Source organism: Microcebus murinus, chromosome 24 (assembly GCF_040939455.1).
Source record: "Microcebus murinus isolate Inina chromosome 24, M.murinus_Inina_mat1.0, whole genome shotgun sequence".
Classification (NCBI taxonomy): Eukaryota; Metazoa; Chordata; class Mammalia; order Primates; family Cheirogaleidae; genus Microcebus; species Microcebus murinus.
In genome coordinates, this window is record NC_134127.1 from 1,848,540 (window position 1) to 1,866,443 (window position 17,904).

Sequence of the window (17,904 nt, forward strand, 5' to 3'; positions counted from 1 at the left end):
TAAGCATTTTTTCAGAGTTCAACTTATCTGCATCACCTCTGAGGGGCTCTTCACTTCATTTGTTCATCCACGCAAGCATTCACGGGGCGCCTGTGTGTGTCCAGCACTCCTCTGGGCTTGGAGGCGTAAGAGTTAACAAGAGACAAAAACATCTGCCTTTTCGAGTGTTAGATTTTAAGGCAGCGTTGCAGAACATTTTTATTAAAAGTGAAATATACAATATGCCACGTGGTGCTAAGTGCTATGGAGAAGGGTAATGTAGAACAGTGAGGGGGGCTGAGGTTGGCGGTTTAGCGAGAACGCCCAGAAAGGCCGTACTGAGAAGGGGACATCGGAAGGATGACAGGAAGGAGCTGAAGGTGAGCCGTGCACATATGGGGGGGGGTGAGCAGAGACGCAGGGAGCAGCAGGTGCAGCCCCCGAGGCAGGCTTGTGCATGGGGAGAGCAAGGGGTGGCAGGGGAGACAGAGGTGACTGGGGATATCCACGCAGTGAGAGCACTTACAGGCCACTGTGATGACTTTGGGTTTTGCCTGGGAAACCGCTGGACCCTTCACAAGCTCCTCCGGCTGCTGGGGACTGAGGGGAACGAGCAGGAGCTGCAGTCTGGGGCGGGAGGCCAGTTGCAACGATTCAGATGTCAAGTATCGGACTTAGGTCCGCTGGACTGGGGCAGGGCGGTAGCAGCAGAGGTGTCAAGAACGCTCTCTGGATCCGCTTGATCCGGAAACCCCGCTCCTGGATACACACCTCGAAGAACTGGAAGGTATCTGCACGCAGCGGTGTCCGGGGCAGCAGTGTGCTCAGCAGCCGAGGTGGAAACCACCCAGCTGTCGTCTGTCAGAGCATGGCTGGCGGAGCAGGTCCGTTCTGCACGCGCAAGGGGGTGTTGCTCGGCCCCAAGAAGAAAGGAAATTGTGATACACGCTTAACGTGGTGGGACTTAGAGGACAATGTGCTAAGTGAAATGAGCCGGCCACACAAAACCCACACTGCACGTGCAATTCCCCTTACATGAGGTGACTGGACCAGTCAAGTTCACAGAAGCAGAGAGCGGAATGGCGGCCGCCAGGGGAAGGTGGGGGAATGGGCGGTTAGGATGGCCGGGGACAGAACAGCAGTGTCACCAGATGAAAGAGCTCTGGCCGGGCGGCGGTGGCGGGCGGTGGTGGCAGCTCACAGCAATGTGAATGTGGCAATGCCGCCGGCATGAGGGCTCGAAAATGCTTACGATGGTGAATTGTCCGTGATGTGTATTCTACCACAGTTAGAGCAATGTTTTTGAAAAAGTAAAAATAGATTCTAGGTCTGTTTTAAAGATCCAATGCAGAATGTGCCTCTGGACTGGGTGGGTGTTGAAAAAGGAATTTGCGAATGGCTCTCAAGTTTCAGCGGCTGCCGGTTGGAAAAGGGGGTGCAGAGGAGTGGGGGGCAGTTTTGAATGGGAGAGGCCGGGCTTGGTGGGCACTTGACAGTTAAATTTATCTCTCTTGCTTTTCTTCTTTTTGGGGGTTGATGGGCAGGGAAGGGGATGATCTAACCAGTTTTGGCATCAAGTGCTTTTGTGGGGCCATCAGTCTAGCCCAGGCTGCTGTAATTTCCCATCTGCGTGACTGTGATTGGCCCCAGCCCAGGGTCCCCGCTAACGTTCTTGCTCCCACCAGAGCCCCTGGGGCAAGTCTCGACACAGCAGGCAGAGTGACCCTGTCAGTGTTTCAGCCCGGTGGCCAGAGTCATGGGCGTCATGCTGTCCTCTCTTCCCACCTCGAATGCCCACGTATGTGCACCTGGTCCACCACAGTTATCTTCCACAGAGGCACCCCTGCCCCCAGACACTGAAGTGGCCAATGCTGATCATTGCTCCTAGGAGAAACATGTGCATCTACCCATCCATCCATCCATCCATCCATCCATCCATCCATCCATCCCCCTATCTCATACAGATTATAATCTTAAACCCTAAAAAACAACTCATTCTGGCATTTTCTATTTTCTTGACTTTACAAAAGAGAAGATGAGGCTCAGAAGCCCTGTGGCTTGGCTCTCACAGGGTGCCAGAGTTGGGGTTTGGCCCCCGGGCGACTGGCCCAACGCCAGGGTCTCTGCACCACACCGTCCTGTCCCTGGGTCTCGTGGGCGAGAAACGGGAGCGGCTGCCCCGTCCAGCCTCTGCTCGGGACGTGCTCGTGGGCTGCTCTGCCGACGTGGGGTCCCGGACAGATTGCAGGGAGTTGGCAGATCCGAAAACCCAAATCCAGGAATAACGGTGAGCATGGGACGGACACAGACACAGACAGGCGTGTGTGTGTGACAGTGGCCCCTGAGGTCACAGTGGAGCTACAGTCCCATTATGAGAGGGTGTGGTGTCCTGACCCCGTGCAGGCCCAGGCCCGTGGGTTCTGTGTCGTGTCTTAGTTTTTAACAAAACATCTAAAAGATAAAGAGAACTATTTTAGAAATAGGAAAAGCTTGTAGAATAAGGATACAAAGAAAGAAAGAAAATGCTTTAGCTCAGCAGTGCAATGCATGTGTGTTTTAAACTGTTATTGCAAAAGTGCCAAAATTTTTTTTAAAAAAAATTAACAAGTTTATAAACTAAAAACGTTATAGTAAGCTAAGGCTGATTGAAGAAAGAAAAACAAATTTTAAAAAAATTGTAAGTTTGGTGTAGCCTAACCGAACAGTGTTTATAAAGCACACAGGAGCATACAGTGGCGTCTTAGACTTAGGCCTTCTCGTTCACCACCTGCAAGCTCCGTTCATGGGAAGTGCCTTCTGCAGGTGCACCATTTTTAAAAACCTTTTGTGATGTATTTTTACTGCGTTTTTTTCTAAGCGTAGGTACGTTTAGATACACGAATACCATTGGGTTACAGTTGCCCACGGTGTTTAGTGCAGTGGCGTGGTGTAGAGTTTGTAGCCTAGGAGCTGCAGCCCACGCCGTGCAGCCCAGGTGGGCAGGAGGCTGCCCTGTCCAGGCCTGTGCAGGTGCACCCTGATGTTCACGCAGTAACGGAAACACCTAACATATCCCCACCATTAAGCAACATGTGACCGTGTGCACATACACATACCTATGCCATGTTTTTTTTTTTTCTGTTTGGGTGCATCGAACATCGCAGTCCTCTGGGAAGTCCGTGTGCCTGGTTGGGGAGGTGTCACCACTCCCACCGCAGCCGCTGCTTGCTCAGCGTTCACGCCACGCCTGAGAACAAGTGGTGTCCTCAGAACAAGTGGGGTCTGTCGACAGAAGGAAACAACAGTCTTTCTGACGGGTCTCCAGTGCTCTCCTTAAAAATAAAAAAAAAACATCTGATTGCACGACTCCCAACACACCCTTACGCTTTTTTCCTTTTTATCTAATTTATGGACTCAGCTAATTACCTATTCGGTAGCCTCGATCACTCCATTTAAGAACAAAGCAGGCGAGGTATATTGAGACCCACCGCGTCAACAGCTGCCTCAGAAGCGGCTTGTGCAATGTCATATCCTCCATGCCTTCGAAAACTTCTAAAAATGAAGAATAGACATAATTTTCCATTCAACCCTATGCCAAGCAAATACGGGATAGATTAGTGTATATAAGGGTGCATTTGACCTGTCAAGACGTGTATAAATAGTGTCTGTAGAGAAGGCAGCCTGCCAGGGTGATTCAAATAGGCCTGAAGATGCCAAAAATGAGTGTTCTTTCTAGAATATTAAGTTGTTATGAAATGTCCGACTCATGAATGAGGTCTTTTTTTTTTTTTTTTTTTTTTTTTTTTTTGTACAGGGCAAAAAGTCCATCATGATCAAAAATGGTAGTCAAAGTTTACATGTGTTGAAGTGTTTTGTTCTTTGCTGAGTTGTCTGCCTATGTTGACTCGTTTAGTTTTCACATGAATTCTGAGTAGGGACAGCGTCATCCCCAGTTTAGGGACAGAAGACACCGTAAGGGTTAAATAACATGAGTAGGAAGAAAAAGGGGGAAATATGAAGTTCCTCCCCATGAAAATCATCATAGATGGCTGTTTTATTCTTTCTTTTTTTTTTTTTTTTGTCTCCCTCTTATTCTTAGGCCCCGGTATATGTGGAAATTACTGAGCTATAGTTATTTTCTAGGCTCCATACAATGTTTTTGCTTTCTAAACATCAACAGCTTCTCTTTGTCTATAATTTGTAAATTCTGTTGTTCTCTGTTACGTGGTAAATTAAGCGAGGCCAGGTGTGTTTCTGTACATAGGTAAGGCCACTGGGATAATTACATTAAATTGGGAGGTCTCCTGTCACATGTCCTACAGAAAAAGCCCTTATGAGAGTCGCAGTGGGGCTGGCAGGTGTCTGTGCACAGTGTCGGCAGGCTCGGGGGTGAGGCAGGGCAGGCAGCCATGGCTGACCCAGGGCTCCTGTCTCCATCAAGCTCTCCGACCCAAATGGCCAAGCCGGAAATCCCAGCTTTAAAGGTGTTTTCTTCTGCTGTTGAAGACTATCATTTCAGATCTCTCTCTCTCAAAAGGCCAGTAATGCAAGGAAGCAGCATGCAGCCAAAACATAACACGAAATCGGGCTGTCTGGTTCCTGAACCCGGGTAGGGACCCGGCTGTAAGAGGTACGTACGTCTCCAAGTAGGAGAGCAGGGTCACCAAAGAGCTGGAAGGACACCGAAGGTGCTAGCCAGCTCCCAACAGCCAGCCCGTATGCAAGTGACAGAGACAGAAAGCAGGAAAGAACACAATCTGATTCATTAAGTGATTAAAAGGAAACAGTGACATTTAGACACTTTTGCTGTCCACTTTTCAACTCCTGTGTCCTCGCGTCCTGAAAATCACCGCAATGCTGCAGGCACTTCCCTGGGCCTTTGGGTTGGCCGGGTAGCAGGTGCAGCTCCAAAGCCAAGCTTGGTGAAGACGCCTTAGGACTCCTAGGAGAGGTGGCAGTCACCGTGCCCTCAGCTGACGCAGCTAAGAGGGAACTGTCCTGATTCTTTGACAGCTGTGGGCCCATCGGTACTATTGGCAGGAGACTGTAGGGGGCCGAGCACTCCAAGGCGTGGGAGTGTGAGAGGGTGTGGAGGGAACCCCAAGGCAGGGCCGGTGGAGAAGGGAAGAAGCATGCCTCTAGACCCGCTCATTCTGCGCTGCATACCACCTCTCTACCACCTCACCAGGAACAAGCAACTGTTTGAGCTTTAATTTAGCCCATCGTGTGACTTGATGTCATGATCCAGGATGTCGTGTTGCGAGTAAAATCCATCTCAGGCACAGAGCAATCAAAAACTGTGTTCTAGAAAAAGTGAATTTTATGAAAACAGTTTACATAAAAAAAATGTCCTTGCAATGTTATGGTTTGCCTGTATCCACTGAGATCTCTGCGGCATGGCCATTGGACATAAAGGAATAAGCACCTGTCGTGTTCTATGAATTTCTGTTTGCATCACATCAAAATCCTGACCAAGAAATCTCCCCCCATATGTTGCTATTTAATATGATGATTAAAAATCATTTGCGTACAATTCAAAGGAATAGATTGCATCAGAGTGGGTCTGCTATTTCTGTTTTGTTTTGTTTTTAAATACAATTCAGATTACAACAACAAAAAACAGTTCAATTCCTTGGGTTGCTTGCAGTTTGCTATAGTGATCTCCTCCCAGACTGAAATAAAGGTTGTGTGAGGGCTGATTTACTCAAAGTATAAAAATCTACCATTTGTTCTCTGCCATATTGCATATATCTAAACCTTTTCCCAATAAAACAGCTCTTTAAATATTTAAAATGATCTGCTCTGCCCCATCTGAATTTTCACAGTAAGGTAACAATTTTCCAGATCTTTCTTGGGTCAGGCATCCAACAAGGCTAAAATTGTCTTTTAATTACTGAGAATAAATTTATTCCCTAGCTTTAGGTTTTGTTTGTTTGGAAACAGCTTTTGAAGATGCAAAGCCATTTGCTTCCTGATTCAATTTTCAAAGCTTTGCCTATATACTATTTAAATAGAGAAAGAATTGTTTCAGAAAATGTGTGTTCTTTGTTTAATTGACTGTTTTGGTACCCTGCAGTCCCTGCCTGTAGGCAGTGGGATGAATTCAGAAGGCTAAGCATGTAAACATCCTGTACTTTGGAATGACTGTTGTACGGAGTAATAGCGAAAGACAGCAGGCTCTTCAACTTGGGCTGTGGCAAACCCTGATTTCAGTGAGCTTTCCTTAAATTAACCCCCCAGGGAAGAGCCATGTCCACTGTGCAAGTCCGAGACTGATATGCCTAGAGTCCTGTATCACCCTTATAAGGGTAACATTGCAAACTGTGGTGGCCCCTTACTTGGATGTCCTAAGCGCTGTGCTTGGAACTGATGGGAAAAACTGATTGTTGTTCCAGACCCTTAACCTGTATTTCAACCCGGAACAGCCATGCTTTAGCTATTAGGTCATTAAGTACAAAATATCTGATTTCCTTAAGCACTAAGTTTGGCAGTTGATACCTCTGACATTTCACTTTAACACATTGATTTTTTTTTTCCTATTATGAAGCTACATCCTCGATCTTTCAATTGCATATGTTGGCTTAGGATTATATTTCACATTTTTCAGAGCAACTTTTGTGAAACCATGGATAAGTCAAAGATTTGTGTTATTTTTGACTATGAGTTCCATCATGAAACCAGTGCTGCACAGACAGCTCGAATATCATCCAGTTGTTTGGGAAGGATGTGGCTAATGAACACATTGTGTACATCGATGGTTCGAGAAGTGCCATTCTGGTGATTTTAACCTTGAAAATGAGCCACGTGGGCGACCTGAGACCAAAGTGGATAACGATGAGCTGAAAGCTGTAGTGGAAGCAAATCCATCTCACCCTACGTGGGAATCAGCAGCAAGGTTTGACATTACTAGTCCAACAACATTGGACCGTTTGAAACAAATCAGCAAGGTACAGAAGCTGGATAGATGGGTTCCGCATGAATCAACCCCACATCAGAAGAGACATCATCTCAAAGCTTGCCTTCCTTTGCTGTCACGACATGAAGGTGAACCATTTCTACACTGCATTGTTAGGTGTGATGAAAAACGGATTCCCTTTTGATGACCGAAAGCATTCAGCACAATGGTTGGATAAAGAGGAAGTGCCGAAACACAGTCTAAAATGGAATATTCATCAAAAAAGGCCAATGGTGTCTGGCGGTCCAGCGCTGGTGTTATCCACTATGGCTTCGTGAAACCTGGTCAGTCGATTACAGCGGATGTCTGTGCAACCAGTTGGATGAAATGACGAGGGTGCTTGTGATTAATCCGCTGAGATTGGCCTGTAGAGACAGACCAGTTTTCTTGCCAGACCATATGTTGCACAAACAACGCTGCTCACACTATAGAACCCGGCCTTGGGAACTCTCTGTCATCCACTGTATGCACCAGACCTTGCACCAACTGGCTAACAGTTCTTCCAGACTTTGGAAAACTTCTTACCAGGAAAAGCAGTCAATTCTCAACAAGCTACAGAAGACGCCTTTTGCAATTTCATTGTCACTGGCTCTCCAGGCTTCCTCCCTGCTGGCATAAACTAGCTACCATTAAGATGGCAACACTGTGTCGACAGTTTAGGAGCACACACTGATTAATTGTGCTGCTTCTCGTTTGAGGTAAATAAACTAAGCTTTAATTCAAAATCGGACGTTTCATATTTAATGACCTAATATTTCATATATTCATTTCAACATAAGTTATCATTGTTTTTTTTAATTTTTGAAAACAGGGTTCTTTACTTCCCCTCCCTGGCTCCTGTTTTTCTTTTTAAAGCCCTAGTGTAGTAATTAAGGCAACTAACTTTGAAATGGAAAATAAATAGATTCAGATCTGACTTTTCCACTTACTGGTTCGATGACCTTGGTGTCTTTGAACCATGGTTTTCTCATCTGTCAGAAGAGCTAATCGCATTCATAAGGTTGTTTAGAGGATTAAATATGATAATAACAACCTGCTCGTCCTTCTAGAAAAAAGGTTCATTCTCTTGGCTTCCTTGATACCGCCAGATTCTCTATTAGTCGGGGTAGGATGAGAGGAGCAAACCGCCGTGATTGACGTAGAGTGAAAACTTTATCGTAAGGATTACATCTTGTGCAATTTCGTCAGCAGGTGAGACAGTCAATATAAGGCTGGTTTTTGTTTGTTTGTTTGTTTGCTTTTTGCTTTTTTTTTTTTTTTTCTTGCATCCAGGATTGGGCCAGCTGCCAGGAGGGAGGGAAGAACAAAGGCAAACTGGAGGCCGAGTCTGTGCCTTAGTGATATGTATGAGATGGTATTTAATCATTTTAATTTGCATTTTTCTGATGACAAATGAGGCTGAACACTTTTTCATGTCTTCTTTTGTGACATAGCTGATCAAGTATTGTGCTCTTTAAAAAAATTAGGTTTTCTTTTTATTCTTGATTTGTAGGAGTTCGTTATATGTTCCGAATACAAGTCCTATATCCAATGTATGTATTGCAAGTATTGTTCCCCAAGTAGCAACTTACTTTTTTGTTTTCCTGATGGTACCTTTTACAGGCAGAAGTTTGCTTTTTATGAAATCCAATTTATCACTTTTTAATGATCAATACATTTCGTTTCCTAAGAAATCCAAGTTTATGAAGATATCTTTTTATATTTTTTCTAGAAGCTTTATAACTCAGCTTTTATATTTAAATCTATAATCAATCTTAATTTTAATGTATGTTGGGAGGTATCCTTAATCTTTGGTATTAGCCGAATTATGTTTAGAATTGTTAGGTTCTCCTGTTGAATTTCCTTCTTTATTATTATAAACATCATCTTTCTCCCTGGCAAAATGTCTTGCCATGAAGCCTGTTTCGTCTGATGTTAATGTAAGCACTTCCACCTGCCTGAACTTGCTGTTTCATGCTGTGTCATTTTCTATCTTTTTACTTTCACCCTACAAGTGTACGAAGTGCATCTTTTGAATTTAGTGAATATTTGCATTTTTTATCCAATTTGGCAGTTTTGTCCCTTTACTCAAAAGTTTAATCCATTTATATGTAATGTAATTATTGATCGGGTTGAATTTAGCTCTGTCATTTGGTATTTGTTTTCTATGTGTTCCATCTGTTTTCTATTTTTCTCATTTCTCTTCTCCTTCCTTTTCTGGGTGAGTCAAATACTTTTTATTATTCCATTTTATTTTCTCTGTATGCTTTTTAATTTTCTTTATTTATATTTGTTTAGCAGTTGTTCTAAGGGATTGCAATATACATCCTTAAGTTATCACTGTTGATTTAGAGTTAATATTGTACCATTTTCATGTAAAATATAACAATCTTTCAACAATGTTGTTCTACTCTGCCCTATTCTTGAGCGATTGCTGTCATATATTATACATGTATATATATTATAAAAACCATAATTCACACACTACACTAATATAATTTTTGCTTTAAATTATTTGCTGTCTTCAAATTGAGAGGAATTTTAAAATACAGATGTGCACATATTAAAGACGTGTGATGTCATTTTGCTCCTGTGGACTTTGATTCACATCTGGTGTCATCTCCCTTCACCTGAAGACCTATGTATCGAGTTTCTGTAGTACAGCCTGGTCGGCAAACTCTTCTCTTAGTTTCTGTTTACTGAGAACGCTCTTGGCCCACCTTCAATTTTGAAGTATATTTTTGCTGGACATAGAACTTTGGATTGACAGAGTTTTTTGTTTGTTTGTTTCTCTCTTTTCTTTCACTACTTTTTGTTCCCTGAGCAGTTCAAGCCCGTTTCCCGTCTATCCCTCTCTGCTTCCTGTCCACCCTCCCTGGGAAACCCCTGTACCAGTTCTTCACAGGCTGCCATCCTCTGGCCTCATTTCATACTTTCCAGAGAATTCTCTCGACCACGCTATTTAAAAAAATCACTCTTTGTCCCATTTACCCTCTTTCTAATTATCCTGTTTACTTCCTGTGTGACACTTTCACAACCCTTAATTATGTTCTTAACCACTTGGGTCTGGCGGTCACCGGCCGCCACACCTCGCCCACGGCCGGCGCTCCCAGTCCGCACGACAGTCTGTGCTGGGCATTGACGACGCGTCCGTCTTGCTCTTGCGTGATGAGGAAAGCTCGAAAGCGCTGAAAGCTTGTTTTACTTTACAGGCAGCTTTACTTGTCATGTAAATCAGAACAGGTAACAGATACACATATGCTCTCATGACGTCATTTTTAAATGTTCACCATTTTATTTTGATAAATGAAAAATTAGAAAAGTCATATCGCGGCTGTCGGCTAGAGTCGACGCCCGGCCGTGCGCGTTCACCTGTGGCCGTCGACTATAGTCCACGCTCGTGCCAGAGTGGTTCAATTTGCTTGCAAGTTTCTTATATCTCTCTTTGATGAGCTCCATAAGAAAATGTACTCGCCTGTCTTATTCTTGCCTATATTTCTGACGTTCAGCAAAATATCTGACACCGTAATAAAGGCTCAGTGATGGCTCTCTAAGGTAGAATAGATGCAGTTGAAGCCACTCACGGGGACATCTAGCTTTGCTGGACTTGAAAAGACACATTGAGTAGTCGCAGACAGCGAGACTCATCAGGACCATCTGTTTTGCAAACATCGTACCAGGAAATAAAAATAGGAAAGTCATGCATCTTCAAGCTTTTCCAGATGCTTTGAGTTAGAAACAATCTTCCCTAGTTCCTCTAACATTTCACTTCGTCCTCACTGCAGTATTTTTAGTGGTCTGCCTTGCAACGGCACTAATTGTATACAGGCCTCCTCTTTCCAATGGGACTGTCAGCCCCGTGCATGCAGGGACTATGCGTTTTTTCTAGCACATCTCGGGCAATCCTGCAGAAATAACCTTTAGGTCTGCAAAGGTTTTGGAATACTCTCAATATGGTTTTGTGCCGAAAACGAACAAAGATAGCATTTTTGGTTTAATAGTAAGATTCTCTAGTTCTCTAAGGGAAAAAAGAGAGAGACATGTAATTCCAAAGTAATTAGGACTTCAGCTGAGCATTAATAAAAGCACTGAGTTCCTAGGACATGGTGTCATGTGGGGAGGAGGCCTCTCTACCCCTTCTTTGCCTTTGTTCTTGTTTACATGCACTGACTTTCCAGTTTGTCATCCCTGTAGTTTGCATTGCAAGACAGTGCCAAATATTTCCTGCTCACACCCCTGGCTGCAGAGCATGAGAACTATTATGGAAGGCAACAGATCAGAATAATTTTTAGCTGGAGTTCTTAAAAAATGTCCATTTTAAAACATAAATATTTATGCCCATTGCTAAGCTGACCCCCCCATTTATTATGGGGAGACCTTTGATTAGCCTGTAGTCTGAAGAGGAACTGTATAAATAGTAGTTACCATTTTTTATGACAAGATCGATGGAGAACTCTGGGGGGGTGAAGCCTGGAGCTGGTTTTCATACTCTGTTTCCAAACATAAAAAGAGGAGGACGGGTCAGCCCTCGGTGAGCATTCAAACAGCTCGCACACCGGCCCGATAACTTACAGCCTCTGATTTCAGGGGACCAGGTAATCTTTCTGAGTCATGCACACCTGTGAAGTGGAAAGACAACATAAGCATAGCTGTTTTTATGGAATCGCTTTTTTTTTTTTTTTTTAATAATAAGATCCAGTATTATTCTGACAAATTCAAGTTCCCAAAAGGAGTGTGATTTTATGGAGGGGTTCTGTTTAAAGTGTGAGTCTATGCTGGGGTTGGGGGTGAGGGTCTAAAACCTCTCGCACGTTCCCAAGCCCCATCTAAAGCTTACAGCATCCCAGAATCTCCGGAAGTTGTTCCTCGGAATCTGCATTTGACCGTGCTCACGGAGCCTGCGTCCCCACGCCGAGGGTCAGGGCAGTGGAGAGTGAACAGTTGTCTGTTGCATCTCCGAACCGGCAGTCTGTGCCTAGAAAGCTGTGGGTCTCTTAGATGGCTTCCTAGGAAGATCCCCGATATTTGTGGTTTCACCGTGGGTTTTCCCCCATCATTAAATTGACTCATAACTGAGCAATTAGTCAAGTCAGTGCCCAGTTATGTGATGGAGACAAAAACAAGTCCGTTCTCGTGCTGGCCAAGCCAGCTCGCCACGCAAGTAAGGTCCGCACGGGGCCCTCTCTGAGACGCGCTGGGCCTGAGGCCGGCCGCCGTCCAGGCAGCTCGGCGCCCCGTGAGCCCCGCAGGTCTGACGCTCTGCCACAGACGCCAGTAGGACGCGCGGGATCTGCTGTGATCGGACAGTGACTTTCTTCTTGTCCTCCCTTTGCCTGTTGCAACTGGTCTCCGTGGGTTCTTCTTTCCCGGCCTTTGAATAGAAACGAGGGCACGTTTAACCAGTGTTCGCCTTAAGTAGCAAAGAGTCTTTGCACATTTGTCAAGCACGTAAACAAACCCTCCATTTCCTTAATGGGTTATGTCCAGGACAGAGGAAATTGTAAGTGTCTCCAAAACGTATCGCAAGTCTGTTCCCCCTCTACCCGCTCAGGGCCGTGCGAGGCTGGCCGCTGGGCACGGGAGAAGCGAGGAGGGGGTTTCTCTCTCTCTCTTTCTCTGCTGGAGCTTTTGCTTTTCTTCTCTTTCCTCGATGGGTGGCTTCTGGCTGCTGCAGGCCCGAGCGATGCAGGGTGGAAGGTTAGAAAGGCGGGAAGATAAAACTGTGCTTGACGGATAGCACAGAGCTGGCTCGGCGCTGGCTGCCGTGGCAGGGGTTGCAGACTGAGTTTTCTTCTCATGAGGTGCTTCCGTGGAGCTATTTTAGGGAGTCGCCGTTCCTTAACACGGGCTAAGTGTCTCCTCTCCGGTCGCTTCAGGCACCTGGAGAGCGTCCCCGGACACCTCCAGCGTTTTTCTGCCAACGCGTCATTGCCCTCAACTTCCGGCAGCCACCGTGGGTCGCATCTAAGACATCGTCAAGCGTCTCCCGTGCGCGGCGCACACGGTCTCCGGGGAACCTCCCCGTGTCTTGTGTTCTGACAAGGTCTGAGAACACAGGCCACGCCCAATTCTGTCACCTCTCAGCTTTGCCGTCCGTCCGGGGTGGACTGACCTACCACAGTCGCTCGGCCCTGGCTCTTGCGGGCGGTGTCCGAGTCCGGCACGGCTGCTCCCCCAGTGCCGGGACGCCCTCCCAGCCTCCCAGGGGGACCTACTGAGTCCCCTCCCCGGGGCTGGCGCTGAGACGGAGCCCCACACTCGTGCGTGAAGGAGCTCGAGACACCGTCGCGGCTCTCTCTTAAAGCGTCTCTACCTATCCCCCTTTTAGGAAAATAGAGAATGGCCTTGGCTCCTGCAAAGAAAATGCTATGCGTCAATCAGAGGAAAATGCTGCAGATGTTTAGTAGTCCCGGCTTTCCCAGTGGTAAAATGGAATTTTGCAGAAAACTAGTAGCAACAGCGCCTGCTTGCTAAATATAGTAACATTATCCTATTCGCATAGTTCCGACGACACCCAGTGACGGGCTCGGCCTTGTCTTCAACTCGTAGGTGAGGCCACTGAGGCTGGAAAGCAGTTAGGTGACTTCCTACGTCACAGAACCAGGAGAGATGAGAGCCAGGATCAAAATCGAAGGTTCCAGGTCGTGACTGGCGATGCCTTCATCTCTGTGCTGAGGGCACGTGCTGTTAGTAGAGTTTGTTCCCCCGAGGGTCTCGGATCCCTGGCGGATGTTCAAAGCTATTTAACGGAAGCTGCTTTCTAACACAAGTTAGCTCCGTGTGACTCAATACTGTAAAACCGTCAATGTTTTTACTAAACTTCTTCAAAGCAAAGAGCATCGTATTCATCTCAGAATGCCTAGGGCTGGCCAAAGTGGATGTATGTGTACTAGTACACACTTTGTACATTACACATTTAGTGCACACTTCGTACATTAGTACAAAGTGTACTAATGAATTAATTAAGTGAGCGAAGGAGGCAATGAATATATTGCCTACTACATGCTCTGGTGGAAGGTAAGACTTCATGTGAACCAGACTGGTATATTATCCTTCTCCCCGGTGGTTTACATTTTATAAGATGATCCGAGAAAGAGCACATTAAACGAATGAGGCCAAAGGCGAATTTCCAATTCCGCCACTGGAATCGAGGTGAGAAAGGGATTGGGACAGAGTTTTTCTCTGGCGTCTCAAATTTCTTTTCGGAGAAATGACAGCCAACTGTGTCTGTTTGCTGTAGGGGGAAAGTAGCATGCTTCTTTGTTTGAGTTACACGACGTCCGGAAACATTTCGCCCCAGCTCGGAGACGGAAGCTGTAATAATTTCAGGCGTGCAGAGATGGGGCAGAGGCTGCTTCTAGCACACCCCACCCACGCTTCTGCTAAGGGCCCGTGCTGCTCTCCGGAAGGAGGGACTGAAGAGTCGTTGGTGGGGTTGACCAGACGTCCTCGCAGACACTGTCCTGGACTTCGGGGAGGTGCTAGGGTTCAGCCGGGGGGTTGACGGCGGGGTGCAGCTAACAAGGTCCGTCTGTCGTCCACAGGTCTGAGGCGCAACTACAGATGTACCATCTGCAGTGTGTCCCTAAACTCGATAGAGCAGTACCACGCCCACTTGAAAGGATCGAAACACCAGACCAAGTAGGTACCTCTGTGCTCCCACTCTTCAGCGTTTTCCTGTGTGATTCTTAGCAAAATGGCGAGAGGCAAAATATTTTCATTTGCTTCAAACTAAGTAGATGGAAATTATATTTCTCTAGCTTTATAGTTCTCTTGCTATTTATGCTCCCTTGAAGAATGGCTTCCTCTCCCTGTTTTGGCACGGATAATAAGTTTTCTCATTTTCTTGCTCATTTTGTCAAGGACAGTTCAGCACACGTTAGTGAACTTGAGGACACTTTTAGGTCTGTGCTAAGTGTTTTTAAATAAACGATGCTACCCTTATTTGTAGGATGTGCCAGACTTTGGTTCTGTGGAGACAAATTCTACGAACGTCTTATACCGCTTCCTCCTTTTGGGATGAATATTGTTGATTGTTCCGGAAACTTAACAAATGCCCCGGTATATTAAATTATTTATATACATGGCTATTTCCAAATTAAATGAAAACTCACTCCATTTTTTCAAAGACTCTCATAATTTTAAACTAGGAAAGGCTAAGCAGGCATCATTTCACCTATATTTATACCGTGCGTCTCTCTAAAAACAATTTAGTTTTGTGAGCGTTTTTAAAGCAACTGCTAGAACTGTTAATAAAATGCTAATAAAACAAGAAAAAAAAAACAACAAAAACAAAGAATGTCTCAGAAAGATATAATTTTCCTGAGCGTAATTGTTTCGCCTCTCTAATATTCATTTAGGAGAATCATTTAACAGAGTCAACTGTATCCAAACCTCATGAATAATGAATAATTCATTCAAGAAACATTTATTGAGCGCCCACTGTGTGTCAGGCTCCGAACCGTGCGCTGGGAAGGAAAGATCAATAGATCTAGTCCCGCTGCTTTGGGCCCCCTGCCAGGCTGGGGAAATAGCCATGGAAACTCACAGATTGTTCTAGCACCCTGCGCGCACGCAAAGCTGGAAGCACATTCGGAGAGCAGCACAGCGCGAGCTTCACGGGGACGTTGGTGCAGAAGTTGGGCATGTGATCGTGAGGTCCCAGTCTGATTTTGCTCGGCATTATATTGCTGGTGCCTGGCGTGGCATTTGATGCATTTTAGGTGCTTTTTAAACATTTCCGACTGAATGAATGTGTGATCTCGCAAGGCGAGTAACAGTTTTTCAGGCGGGCATATGAGAAGGAGCACTGCACTGCAGGTGAGGAAATTGTTTTGCAAAGATGCCTTGAAGACGTAGGGCACAGGGAGTCTGGCTCAGGGGAGGAAATTCAAACCCAGAGTTGTTTCCTGACTCTTGGTTTTCCCCTCGATACGGTGCTGTTGTGGGAGGCGAAGTCGGTTTCATTGCTTCCTTCACTCGGATCCCCCCGGAGGACTCTTATCAGGGCAATTTTTCAAAAAGAAGATTTTTCTCTGTTTTGTTATGGAATGCCTAGTGCGCTCATATTGATTATCAGATACTGCATCCCCAGTGATATGTTTTCATTATCTCTCTAATTAGCGTGTTGTAAGAGGCACCATATACATTCTAATTAACCCGCATCTGATGTGCAGACATGCAAATACCTGCAGTAACGAAGGACCCTCTTTGGGGAGCACGCCATTCATTGCTCTTAATAAACAGAAACAAGCAACAGTGACTTTAAATGGCATGAAGTATGGAAACAACTAATGCAGAAATAACGAATAACCAGATTCAGGAAAACGTCTCTCTCTTTTCGGTCTGTACGTATAAAAAACTGCACGTGCCATAATCTATGCTAGGCATTTCACACCTGTCGTCTCATTTAATCCCCTTAACTATCTTTGAGGTAAATATTATGGGTCCATTATCTTGCCTCCGAAAACGAATACTCGGAGCAGCTATGTCACTTACCCCCAATCCCCCTGCCTGCAAACGGCAGAGCCGGCGCTGAACCCCGCAGTACTGGAATCAGGCCGTTACTCAGGGCACGTGGCTCAGTTACCGCGAGATCTGGCTTGGGATGAGCGCCAATAAAGAGTAAGCCACGCTTGGAAAGGGTGGGCACCATGTCCTTGAAGTGATTCAGTAGATGCACATGACTTCAGAAGGGAACATCCACTGTGCTGTCTCCCTTCCTGTCACAAGACTCCGCTCATTTCTAACTCAAAAGCACCAAGTTTCTCTCCTCTGAAGAGGGCACTTAGGGACTTATGAAGAAAATAATTACAATAACCCTGTCTCACATGCCTGTTGCATCTGCCCTTATGCATAATTTGAATATCTTGTGCATACATACCTGCTTGTGAGTGTGTGTGTGTGTGTGTGTGAGTGTGTGTGTGTGTGTGCGTGTGTGAAGTGTTTGTTCAAGTCTTTTGCCTGTTTATAAAAATCAGCTGTTTTCTTGATAGGTTGTAGAAGCGCTTAATTTTTAACGAAGTCCAATTTATCAGTCTGTTCTTTTATGGCTAAAGTTTTTGCTTGCTGTCTAAGAGTCTTCTGCCTTTTGCAAAGTCATTAAGATAATCTCCTATGTTATCTAGAGACTATGTAGATTTTTTCCCTTACAAATGTAGGTCTTTGATCCATCTGCTATTAATTTTATGTATAATGTGAGGGAAAGGACAAGAGTTAGGATTTTTTTTCATACAAATACCACGTATTGATCCAGTACCATGTATTGAAAAGATCATTGCAATAGGCCTTTCTGTAAGGTGACTTACAGACATGTGCATGTGTCTGTCTTTGTATTCAGTATTCTGTCTCAGTCCACATGTGTCTTTATGGTAATATCACACCATTTCCTACAGCTTTGTAGTAATTCTTGATATCTGATAGACTACATCTTCTGATTTTGTCTTCTTATTCAAGACTATCTTCATTATTCTTGACCCCTTTGTACATAAATTTTACAATCAGCTTGTCAACTTTCTCAAAAAAGCCTTCATGATATTGAGTCTTCTAATCCATAATCGTGGTATATACCAGCATTTATTTATGTCTCCCTTAATTCTGTTGGTAATGCTTTGCAGAATTCTTCGTAAGAGGTCTTACACATCTTTGTTTTTAGATTTATTCCTAAGGATTTGTTGTTTGGGGATGCGTGAATAAATGAGATAATATGAAAATTTTATTTTTAAAATTAATTATTAAATTAAGTTAAATAACAATTAAATTTATTATTGCTTTTGACACGTAATCATCCATATTTATGGGATACGGCGTGGTATCTTGATATATGTGTATAAGATATAATGATTAAATCAGGGTAATTACCAAATCCATCACCTCAAGCATTTATTATTTCTCTGTGTTAGGAACATTCACAGTTTTCTCTTCTAGCTATTTGAAAATGCACAATAAATCACGGTTGCCTATAACGACCCTATCGTGCAGTGGAACGCCAGAACTTATACCTCCTACCTCGC

At 44.8% G+C, this 17,904-nt stretch overlaps 1 protein-coding gene across 1 annotated transcript in view; it reads left to right on the forward strand.

The window, feature by feature from the left end:
* The window catches only part of ZMAT4 (zinc finger matrin-type 4), a 315,873-nt gene that overhangs the window by 255,323 nt on the left and 42,646 nt on the right, over nt 1-17,904 (forward strand). The window contains exon 6 of the mRNA XM_075997234.1: nt 14,437-14,533. Coding sequence (XP_075853349.1) covers nt 14,437-14,533 — 97 coding nt within the window. The remainder of the gene's footprint in view (nt 1-14,436; nt 14,534-17,904) is intronic.